Below are 12,511 nucleotides of genomic sequence, written 5' to 3'. Positions count from 1 at the left end.
TTCGCTGTACGTGCCTTTCGTGGAGACCGACGTGTGTTGCTACTTCTGGTTGTTTCGCGCACCATCACAACTTCACAGCGGATCAAGGACGTATCTCTTCTTTTGGCAGGGGTATTGGCTACGTGTGTTTTTCATTATCACGCTATTCAGACGGTGAGTCGAGCATGCTATTTTTCCCACTGCGGGCGCCCCTGTGTATTGCGTACCCGTTTTCGAGGTCATAATAGCCTGCGTGTCCCACACGTACATGTTTTCCATGTCCCTGGGTGTCACCGCGTACTGCGGGAAGTTAATTCCACACACATGGGGTTGCGTGCATAGTTTTACTGCAGTTTTGGGGTGCCTGAGCGTTGCTTGACCCATCACTTTACCACCGGGGTCACATACAGCCTTGCAGGTGCACAGGGGTGCTGTTAACATCTTTTATCCCACCCCCTGCACCCCAATTGCCCAGGACAATTGTTGTGTACACCTCCCATTGGCAGTACTCCATCTGTGCCAACACTACTCCATCTGTGCCATGGTTGGGAGGCCACGAAAGGTGAGGGGAGCCTCAGCTGGGCGTATTCCATGTGGTGGTTGTGGTCAGGGATGTGGCCGGGATGACCAGGGAATAGGGTGACTCCAGGGTGTCCAGGGAGGCCGCAGAGGGGTAAGAGGCAGGGGTGCACCAGTTGGGCACGATGTTGTGCCACATCTTGGTGCAGTCATGCCACCACCCCCTGTGGTTATGGGAGATGCAGTTCTTGCATCTGGCACTGGCATCCATGTGACCCAGCAGTCTGTTTCATCGACTACCACGGACCCAAGGATAGTGGTAGCTGCAGGTGCAGCTGTGGACACCACCACCCAGGCTCAGGGTCGGCCTGTGAATGCTGCGTTGGCACCTGAAGAGTCCCTGGATGATTTCCAGGAGTTCAGGAGGCACAGGGTAAGTGCACGCAGGTCTGCCCTGACCGAGGCACAGGTCCCTGGGGCAGTATTGTCATCTACTGCCCCGAGCAGCCGGGTGTCGGCAAGTGCATGGGCAGATGCACCCGACACCACCCCGGCTGTGAGTCTACCATCCAGGACAGTCCCGGTCAATGACCTTGGCACAGCAGATGTTGCTGCGCAGGGTCAAGTCAAGGGCACCCAGCAGCCACTGTCACAAGTCAGGGCTCCCATCCTTGTTCCACCTGGCACTCCGTTGGTTCAATCCACCAGCTCCGCTGCCCCTACTGATCGGGACGGCATGTGCCAGTCAGGGTCTGGACCACTGTCCAAGAGGAGGAAGGTTGCACCTGGTGGGTATCATGTTGGTGTACTGCAATGGCCTGTTCAACGCTCCTGTGTACATGCACACTTCCCCCTGCCAACCTGCCAGACGCATACAGTGGGGTACATCCTTTATCCTTGATGCAGGGTGTCTCACTCGGACTGTGCAGATGGCAGATGCTCCACAGGGACATGAGTGCCCATTCATGCTCCATATGCATTCCATGCATACCCCTATGTGTCCTTGCCCGGATGATCATTGTAGTACGTGTCCAAGATGTCATACATTTAATGGCATTTGATCATCCATTTCAGGCCCACTCTGGCTCAGTCCTGCATCACGCACATGTTTAGGGTGTCACAGTCTGTGTGGGGCATAGGCCTCCCACTGTTTCAGGCCCCCTGACTCTGTTCAACTGGTGTAGTGGCTTCTGCACACGTGGGGGGGGGGGGGGTGTGCTTGTAGCCATGCAACCCATTGCATGCACATTGCACGTGATGCCTGAACTTGCCCTTACACTGCCTTCATGTTTATTGATAGACATCATAAGGTACTTGTTCATGTAGATAGTGGGTAATGTACACATGTTCTGCACTGCATCAACCCACTTCTGAGCCATGTTACACCGTTCTACATGCGTACTCACTGCTGCAATGTCAAAGTGATCTGGCATGTATGGTCAGATTTTCATCCCTTCTCTGTCATGAATGCCACAGGCACAGGTGCATCCTGTGACACATGTATTCAGTATTGGAACTCCCTAGTGGTTGTTTAGAAAAGTTGATTGGTCAATCTGTGGCCTATACCAACTGGCATAGGGCACAGATTGAATGTAGCCTGCCAATCGGGTTGTAATGACTGCGGAGCTGCCTTCACGTGTGTATGTGTACACTTTCACATACATCAAAGCAAGCAGCGTTGTAGCTGCTAGCTTTGCTGTATTAGATGCTGTTCATGTTCACAATACAGGTGTATGGGGAAAGGGGTGTTTTTGAATGCTTTCACATGTACATATGCAAGCAGCTTCAACGTTGGGTGGTGCAACATTGCGGCTACTCACTTATGTGTGTGTGAGTTTTCATTTACACATGTGTCTTCTGCAGGTTTTTAGTTGACTGACTAATATGTAGTTGATTGACGTTAATGCTGGTGAGATTTCAGCATTGCGCACGTTATGTTCAACTGGCATAATCCTGAAGGTGCACTCTTGTGCAGTATGTGTATGCCCAGGCCCACTTAACTAATTTGGTGGGGCCTGGACGTGAACAATTTACACAAGGAATGATGGAATAGGGCACAATCATAGCAAAATGGGCTCAGTCAGGCCCTGAGAGGTGTTGTGGAGGCTTCATTTCCTGCAGCTTGGACCGTACTGGGCATTATGGTCCCTCATGCCTGGTTGCAGGCCCTTGCTTTGTTTGGGACATTCAATATATCTACTTGGCCCATGACACCCAGTACGGGCCGAGCTGCAGATGGATGAAGCTATATTGGTGTTGATGGTTTAGTGATGCATGTGTACATGCATATTACGTGTGTCATTGTGTGTTTGGATTCACTTGCAGCAGTGGTCAATTTGCAGTTCAGACATGCTTATGGTATGTGCCATCTCTTTGTTGGCACCTGTCTTTTCTGCCTGTGACATGTGCCTGACCAAGGTGGTGTCTGATGGAGGTGATATACTACATTTTGTACTTGTGTAGGCTTTACTATTTAGACACATCCATTTCTGCTTTTGGGATGTGTTTGCATATCAATGCCACTGGATGCATGCCAGGTTCTCATTTGTGTATGACATGTCTGCTTCATGTGTTGGCTGTCGATGTGATGTCTATGTGTGTATGGGTTATGTGCCTCTGACATGTGTACTCATGTTTGTTTTTTTCCCCTTTTCAGATGATGACGCATCAGAGCCAGAGGATGCTGTTGCCATGCCAGGCACAAGGTTGCAATCACACCAGCAGCCCGGCACAAGTGGGGATAGTGGGGTGGTAGACCACGAGAACCCACTTGTGTTCCAGACCTTCGTGTCTAGGGCTGGCTATGAGTCTAGCCCGGATGATCACTCTGACGACAATGGTGAGGTGGATGCGCATCATGTCCATTCGTCAACAGTAAGTGATTCTGATGTGGACGCTCCTCTGTCCGCGACACCTGCACTGAGGGGCCAGACGGTGGTGAGACCTCCGCCTGTGGTGGATGGTATGCACGCTCACACTCCACACTAGTTGCTGATGTGCCTGGGGCATCACATCAACAGAGGAATATAGTCCTGCAGCCGCGGGCGGTGCCACCCCAACAAGGACCGCGGCTCCTCAAGCATGCAACGGGTTATACTGAGTGGGAGCAAGCCAGGGGGCAGCAATTGATAATATCGCTCAGAGCATGAAACGTGTGGCCCAATCCGTGCTCCCCCCTGGTAGGCAGGTGGATCTCCAGCAGCGGGCAGCACAGTCCATGGCCCGCTAGCTCAGGCTGGGCATGGCGGCCTCAGACAGGGCACACCGGGCTGAAATAGTGTCTCTGCATCAAGCAATTGCTGCTCACGCAGAGGCACACAGGGAGGCCCTGAGGGATGACCATCGATCCCTCTGATCTACTCTGGGTGTGCTCTTGATGACCCAGAGGAAGCGAACAGAGGAGAGATTGGAGCAGCTTGAGAATACCATCTCGGCTGAGATATGTTCTTGTCGGGCGGTGTTCCAGATGTCCTGCCAGGCCATGCAGGAAGAACTCTGTGTTACACGTGCTACCTTGCAAGAGGAAGCATGCGTATCACGCGAGGTTCTTCATGCTGACCTACGTGTAATCACTGCACAGAACCAGGCTCACCGCTCCCGCAGACTTGCTGCCGACGAGGGGCAAGCTGCGCATAGGCGTGGTCAGGGTACTGTGCTACGTCAACCTTTTGAGTCAGAGGGTGAGGAGGATGATGACTTATCTCCCACACAGGTCGGGCTGTGCAGGCGTTGAGCCCATGGAGTTTTTTTTTTAATCTCAACATCATCGCATGTGGGTGTTGAGGTGCACCCTGTACCTCCCCCCTCCTGGGTGCCTTACCCCCCGGGTCGTATGTGGCCATTTTTTTTTTATAGTTAGTTTAATTAGTTAATATAGTTTAAAATTGCTTGTCTATTGTGCATTCATGTGACGGTGTGGTGCTTTGTGGCTTTTGAAAGCATCCACTGTCTGTTCCAGCTGGGCCCTTCAAGCTTGTCTCGTGTATGTGTTTGCAGCTTGAGGTCCTGACTCACATATGCCACCCCTGCTTCCCCTATCGTTATAACCATTTACACAAGGGCATTGGACTTTCATCATATCTGTGGCCTGTTTGCTGCTGTTCTACTTGTGTTAACACCACTAGGGGGGATAATGTATGTTTTCTCCACGGCATGTCTGCAATCAATTTTGGTGAGTACATTATTGATATGTCCATTTATTGATGTTGATTGTGATGTATGTTCTTTTCTTGCCTGTATATGTGCTTGATGCACTTCATGCTGTCGGCAGTAGCCTGCACCCTTTGTCTGTCAAAGTCACACTGATGGTGGGAGGGGGCCGGATTTAGGTCTCAGACATGGCCCAGTGACAACCAGCATGAAGACACACACACAGGAAACTTGCCAGCCTTATTAAAAGCTTTTATGCCCTTTCTGCAGGAAAATTTGCCTCCGGACTACCTTTCCCAGCGATCAGTGCTGCGACAAACGGGGCATTCATCGTAGCTGTATATACATGTTTGTTGTTTGCGTGCCCTTTTATAATGCGCGCGGGAATGCTTCCGCCTGCCTTCGTATGGCGGACGTGTTGATGCCTGTGTGCGTCTTTTGGCACGCGCGGGTTTCCCCTATTCGAATCCATGAATACGTGTTGTTCGTGTGCGTGTGGGCGTTCCATGTATTTCCCTGCAGTACTTCCCTAGTTATGCCTTCTTTTTCATGCGTTGTTCCCCATTTCACGTGCTCCGCCCCGTGTTCCGCCCCCTTTTTGGTGTGTGTGCTAACGTTGTGCCCTTTTGCTGTGCGCGTCGTGTCCGGTGTTTGGGATGTTGCAGTGACGTGTGTGCCCGTGTGCGCCACGCGCGTATTTGGTGCACAGACCGGAGAAAATACGCGCAGGCCCTTCCATGAATCGTGCGCTTGCGCTTACTTCTTCATGCTTGCGCCAGCTTGCGTCGCATTTGTTCGATGAATCGGCCCCAAAGCATCAAATAATAAAATATGAACTGCCTGGAAAAAATGGAGCAGGAATCAGGATAGAAGAAAATATAACTCTCCAATATGAAGACGAGAATGCTGGGAAAGAGGCCAGCTATGAATTAAAGGAGCAGTGCTCACTCCTGAAGGATGGGTTGATGGATTAGTTGTGTGTAAAACACTAGCATTAACAGGACAATGGGAATAAGTTGTGATGAACGCAGAGAAAGAATACAAAGACCAATGGCCTAAAACTGCAAGATTGTTTACATGGGTCGATGATTGTAATGCTCACCTGGTATCCAAGAGGACATCACTCAGCCTGTTCTGACCTCTTACGACCCCGAACCCTTCCCTGGAGGCTATTCGACTGGAGACTGGGCCTGAAACACAGGATTGGTAGAGTTTAACTCCCTATTGTCTCTGTGAGCTTGAACCCCTTCTTCCCCGGGGTCCAACCCTTCCCTTTGATCCACAGCTCACCTTGTTTTCTTCAACAGTGCGCTCTCCATCCTGCCTTCAGCGCCGGGGCGCGTTGATTGATGCGGGCTCGTTGCTGCCCAGTTACTTCACTGGCAAGAGTCTGACAGGTAAGTATAATGAGTCTTTTGAACAGTTCTCTAACTTCATTCCTTTCCTTCCTTAGATGATGGCCGGCGTCCAGGGATGGCGGCATGCTGCTGAGATGAGTAGAGCTGAAGGTGAGTGAGAGCGAGATGCGCAATGCACCCCTTTCGTATTTGCATTGACCTGAGTTCTTTTTCTGTGTCTTTTAGGTGCTGCAACGTTTTCAGCGTGGATGCCGGTTATGAAAAACAAATGCGGTGGGTAAGTGCGGTATGCGGCGCATCTAGATGTTTCCACGCTAACCTGGAGTGTCTTTTCCCTCTTGCAGATGGATGAGAAGTTCCAGAGACAGAGTTCCCCCAGAGCGGCTGGGATTCAGGTAAGCGTTTGAAGCTCGTACAGTATTTAAAAATAAGCGAAGATTTGCAGAATGCTTACTAATGCCTTTTTTTCTGTTCTTTTCCCTTTTCCTTAGGAAGCGGCGTGCCGGGATGGGAATGACACCGCCGAAGATGCCCGCAGAACAGAAGGAGTGATGACTGATGGGCAGAAGCGCCACAAGGTAAGGCTGTTCCTAACGGTGTTCTTGTTCTTGCAGGAGCTGAGCGCAGAAGAAAGATGCAGGCCTACTGGAGACAGATTCGAACACGGTGAGTGTCATGCTGCAGGTGCAGAAAACGCAAAGCATGTTTCTCAGCCTGGGTGTGGCTTAAATAGTCTCTGGGTATCCCAGGTGCCTCTGGGCTGAACCACACCCAAAAGACTAGACCGCACATGCAGTTCTGGGAACTGAAATATTAGGGGGCATCCATCTTGTCCCCATCAATGCACTACAAGTCCAATCCCCAATGTTATCCTATGGGAGTGAGTGAGTCTAGTGCCACAAGTGCCAAGTCTGACTCCAAGTGGGTCTTCGGAGGGATGGAGAGGCCCTTGAGGGCCATGTAGGTGATCGTGGCCTGGGTCCAGCTGACATCTTGGAGTGCTGTCATGAGGGGCAGGAATCATGACAGCACTCCCCCCAAGGCCCCTCTCAAGGTGGCTCTTCTATCTAGTACTGGTTTGGTTGGATTTTTTTGATGAAATCGTCTAAGCAAGCGAGGTGCATGGATGTACTCACAAGGCTCCCATGTCCTGTCTTGTGGACCATACCCCTTCCAGTCTACTAAGTAGTATAATTTGGATCTGACATACTTTTAATCTAGGATGTCCTTGACTTCGAATTCTGGCTCCCCGGCGACTACTACTGGCTGCGGTGGCGTTGCTACTCGAGTCCCAGGTTGAACAGGTTTAAGGAGAGACACGTGGAACACAGGATGAATTTGCATGTTTGACGGCAAAGCTAATCTGACCGCCACAGGATTTATCACGGAGGTGACGGTGAATGGACCCAGGTATCTTGGACAGAAAGTTTGGGTTCCTTTAATGGACACGTGTTTAGATGCCAGCCAAACTTTGTCTCCCACTTGGTAGTTGGGGGCCTTTGCTCGGTGTGGATCAGCAAACTTCTTTTGGCGATTCTTATCTTGAAGTAGGTGTTCAGCTGCCCTTCAAAAGGTTTGAGAAATGGTTGTGTGCAAGGTTTTGACTGCTGGCATTTCCAGGGTTGTAGGAACGTCCAACTCAGAAGTACGTGGGTGCCTGCCATACATGGTATAAAAGGATGTTTGCCCAGTGCTGGTGTGTAGGGAATTATTATAAGCATATTCAGCTATCCATAATAGGTCGAACCAGCTTCCTTCAGCTTGGTGTAACATGCAACGCAGATACTGCTCGACCATCTGATTTGTCCTCTCACTTTGACCATCCGTCTGGGGATGGTGACTGGTGGATAGCCGGATGGCGATCTGGGTCATAGAGCAGCATTTTCTCCAGAAGTTAGATATGAATTGAGTACCTCGGTCTGAGACCTAACCTGAAGGAAACCGATGGAGCCGTACGATGCCTTCAAGAAATACCTTTGCCAGAGTGGAAGCATTTGGAAGCCCCTTAAGAGCAATGAAATGTGCCATTTTTGAAAATAGGTCCACAACCACAAGAATAGTGTTAAACCCTTGACTGGGTGGTAAATCAGTTATAAAATCAAGGGACAACGTGTGCCAGGGTGCTGGTGGGATTTAGAATGGTTGTTATAGCCCAGCCGGTTTCTGCTTGAATGACTTGTTTTGAGCACACACTCCACAAGATAGGATGAATTGGATAATGTCTTTACGCCACGTGCAGCCACCAATAATTTCGTTTTACCTTGGCTGGGGTTTTAGCGATTCCAGGGTGGCCCTCGATCAAGGAATCATGATAACCGGACATGACTTGTTCTCGTAGTTCTTGGTTTGGTAAGAATGAACGATTCCTGAAGTAGGGCAACTGATATTTTATCATGTAAAGTTCTCGTTGTGCACTCCACGCTTGTAATTGCTCCGGACTCATCAGATTTTGGATTTTTTCATGTAATTCTTTCTGTGTTATGGTTGCTGTGATTCCTAGGAGCTTGTCACTCGGGATGATTGCTATTGGGTCAGGGGCCTGATACCCTTGCTCTTCCACCCCCATACGGGAAAGGGCATTGGCCTTCCCGTTTTTCACCCCAGGTCGAAATGTAATCACGTAGTTATATTCAGCAAAAAAAAGAGCCCAACGTAGTTGTCGTGAGGATTGGGCCTTTGCCGTTTTTAGGTACTGGAAGTTCCGGTGGTCAGTTATTACGTTGATTGTTTGTCTGGCGCCCAAGAGGTAGTGCCACCATGCCTTAAAGGCTGACTTAATGGCCTGGAGTTCTTTGTCTTTGATAGCGTAATTGAGTTCAGGGGGTGTGAATTTACACGACCAGAAGGCAACAGGGTGTAACTGGCCCATTTCAGGGTCCTTTTGTGAGAGGACGGCTCCCATAGCCATGCTTGAGGCGTCCGTTTCCACCAGGTATAGGAGATCAGGGCGAGGGTGGCATAAGATTGGGGCAGATGTGAATCTTGCTTGGAGTTCCTGGAAAGCTTCCTCAGCTTCTGTTGTCCACTGGAACTTTTTGTTGCTTTTCCTTAGTAATGACGTGATGGGATGCACGATTTGCAAAAATCCTGGCATGAACCGGCGGTAGAAGTTTGCAAAACCCAGCATACTTTGAACCCCCTTGAATGAATTTGGGGATGGCCAGTTCAGGATAGCATCTACCTTGTGTACATCCATTCGGATTCAATTCGGGCTGAGAATAAAGCCCAGGAATTCCACCTTAGAGACGTGGAATGAGCTATTTTCGAGCTTGGCGTAAAGCTGGTGTTGACTGAGTTTCTCCAATACGAATCGGACGTGTTTAACGTGGTCCTACTTTAATGCGGAATATACTAGGATATCGTCGATGTACACTAGAGCGCAGACATCAATCAATTCCCGTAGGACATTGTTCATGAAGTATTGAAATGCAGCAGGTGCGTTGCAAAGGCCAAAGGGCATTACTTGATATTCGTACAAGCCGTATTTGGTGCGAAAAGCAGTTTTCCATTCGTCCCCCTGTTTTACGCAAACAAGGTGATATGCCCCCCTCAGGTCTAGTTTTGTTTAGATTTGGGCATCTTTGACTTGATCAAGCAATTCAGGGATCAGTGGCAGGGGGTAGCTATTTTTTACGGTAATCTGGTTCAGTGCGTGATAGTCGATGCACGTTCTCAAGTCCCCCTCCTTTTTCGGTACGAAGAATAGAGAACTGGCTGCTGGAGACTTCGAGGGACGGATGAACCCGTTGGCCAGTTATTGGTCAAGATAGGCCTTCAGGTGCTGGTTTTCTATTTCAGTGACTGCGTAAATTCGCCCACAAGGGATTTGTGTGCCGGGTATCAGGTTGATTTGGCAATCGTATGGTCTATGCGGTGGCAGGGTATTAGCCTGTTCCTTCTGAAAGACATCTTGAAAGTCCTGGTATTCACTTGTTAGGTTGCCGATTGCCACAGTCGTAAGCGTGGAGGTTCTGGTCGCTATTGGTTGTTTCTCTTGGCGATAACATGTGTGGGCGCAAGTCTCGGGAAAGGCCAATTCTTTTGCTCGCAAATCGATTTGAGGATTGTGAGCTACCAACCATGGCATTCCCAAAATCACCCGGAACTGTGGTGCCTTAATGACGTCAAAAATGATAGATTCTTGGTGTCCATCCTGTCACAGAAGGGTTAAAGCTGCAGTGCATTGGGATACTGGACCAGAAACCATTTCCGTGCCATCGACTGTGGTAACAGTGTCGGTGGTTGATCTAGGGCGTAACGGAAGCCCCATCTTTACCGCAAGATCCTGGTCGATGTAATTCCCAACGGCTCCACTGCCTATGTACACTCTTACTGCGTGCATCCGAGATGGTTGTTGGTGATTGATCAAGAGCACAGATAGTGCAAAATGGGAGGTCTGTAGTTCACTTTCTTTGCTCGACAAGTGGACCCCTGCACTTGCCGGGCTAGGGAGTTTTCCGATTCCTTGATGGTATCTTCCTTGTCCGTGGCCCCTACCGTCCTCCTCGGTGGCTTCACAGGGCACCCTTTAAGGAAATTACCTGACCTACAGTACAGTACAGACATAACTGCTGCTGTCTCCTTTTATCCCTTTCCGCTTTAGTCAAGGGGGATCTGAACCCCCCGATTTGCATTGGTTCTCCTGAACCTTCCGTTGTTCGGGCAGTATTGTCCATTGAACGCACATACATAGGGCGAGGATCTGGTCTGGTTCGATCTGCTCTTCGGTCCTGCAACCTATGATCCAGTTGAACAACAAGGTCAATGAATTCTGAGCAGTCTTTCGGGGGGGTTCACTACTTGTGCAAGAACATCCTTGAACTCCCCCGCAACCCCCAATGAAATAACGTGGTTCTCTTCTCCACTGGCCATTCTGCTTCAACTACGAGTCTATTGAACGTGGCTATGTATGTTAATAGATCTTGATTCCCTTGGCATAGGGACAGAAGTTCGTTGTCTAATGCCTGGCCATGAGTACGACAGGCGAACAGCTTTTCCATCTCCTGCTGAAAGCCCCTGAAGTCATGCAGCAAAGGATCGTCTTGAGCCACAAAGGGTAAAGACCAGTCCACGGCGCTACCACTCAGGTAGGATAGCAGAAAAGCTACTCGTGATTGGTCATTCGGAAAGGCCCCTGGCCTACAAAGGAGTGCAGGCGGCACTGGTTCATGAACATTGCAAACCTCTTGGGATCCCCCGTAAATCGTTCGGGCGGGGCCAACGGAACTGCCCCAGGAAGGGTTATCTGAACGGGATTGGCTGATGGTGCTGGCATCGAGGGCACGCTTCCCAGCAATGGTGCAATGGTGCATGCCCTGCTTGTGACTGGAGAAGTTGCCAGCTTAAATCATCAGTGCGTTCTTTGGCTACTATCAGCTCTCTCCCCAGGGTGTTGGTCTCCTGCCTGGCTGCATGTACTTCGAAATGTAGCTGCCCCAACATGTGGGCTAACTGGTCGGTTTCTGACGTTTCCATGACGCAAAGGGGGATTTTGATGTGAGGCTTTGCGTTCTGTAACGCTCACCTGGTATCCACAGGGACGTCACTCAGCCTGTTCTGACCTCTTACGACCCCAAACCCTTCCCTGGAGGCTATTCGACTGGAGACTGGGCCTGAAACACAGGATTGGTAGAATTTAACTCCCTATTGACTCTGTGTGCTTGAACCCCTTCTTCCTCGGGGTCCAACCCTTCCCTTTGATCCACAGCTCACCTTGTTTTCTTGGATAGTGTGCTCTCCATCCTGCCTTCAGTGCAGGGGCGCGTTGATTGATGCGGGCTCGTTGCTGCCTAGTTACTTCACTGGCAAGAGTCTGACAGGTAAGTATAATGAGTCTTTTGAACAGTTCTCTAACTTCGTTCCTTTCCTTCCTTAGATGATGGCCGGCGTCCGGGGATGGCGGCCAACTGCTGAGATGAGTAGCGCTGAAGGTGAGTGAGAGCGCGATGCGCGATGCACCCCTTTGGTATTTTTGCATTGAACTGAGTTCTTTTTTCTGTGTCTTTTAGGTGCCACAACGTTTTCAGCGTGGATGCCGGATATGAAGAACAAATGCGGAGGGTAAGCGCGGTATGCGGCGCCTCTAGATGTTTCCACGCTAACCTGGAGTGTCTTTTCCCTCTTGCAGATGGATGAGAAGTTCTGGAGACAGAGTTCCCCCAGAGCCGTTGGGATTGTGGTAAGCGTTTGAAGCTAGTACAGTATTTAAAAATAAGCAAAGATTTGCAGAATGCTTACTAATGCCTTTTTTTTTTGTTCTTTTCCCTTTTCCTTAGGAAGCGGCGTGCCAGGATGGGAATGACACCGCCGAAGATGCCCGCAGAACATAAGGAGCGATGACTGATGGGCAGAAGTGCCGCAAGGTAAGGCTGTTCCTAACGGTGTTCTTGTTCTTGCAGGAGCTGAGCGCAGAGGAAAGATGCAGGCCTACTGGAGATCGATTCGAACACGGTGAGTGTCAAGCTGCAGGTGCAGAAACCGCAAAGCATGTTTCTCAGCCTGGGTGT

The 12,511-nt window shown here is 50.1% G+C and overlaps 1 protein-coding gene across 1 annotated transcript in view; it reads left to right on the top strand.

Annotated features, from left to right (window-relative positions):
* Positions 1 to 12,511, top strand: part of LOC138492821 (involucrin-like) — a 195,853-nt gene that overhangs the window by 99,556 nt on the left and 83,786 nt on the right. Inside the window, exon 2 of the mRNA XM_069620171.1 lies at positions 3,155 to 3,372. Within this exon, the coding sequence (XP_069476272.1) occupies positions 3,155 to 3,372 (218 nt within the window). The remainder of the gene's footprint in view (positions 1 to 3,154; positions 3,373 to 12,511) is intronic.

The sequence above is a fragment of the Ambystoma mexicanum genome, chromosome 10 (assembly GCF_040938575.1).
Source record: "Ambystoma mexicanum isolate Mex_15411 chromosome 10, UKY_AmexF1_1, whole genome shotgun sequence".
Taxonomy (NCBI): domain Eukaryota; kingdom Metazoa; phylum Chordata; class Amphibia; order Caudata; family Ambystomatidae; genus Ambystoma; species Ambystoma mexicanum.
The sequence above is the reverse complement of the archived record's forward strand: the minus strand, read 5'-3'. Positions and strand labels throughout refer to the sequence as shown.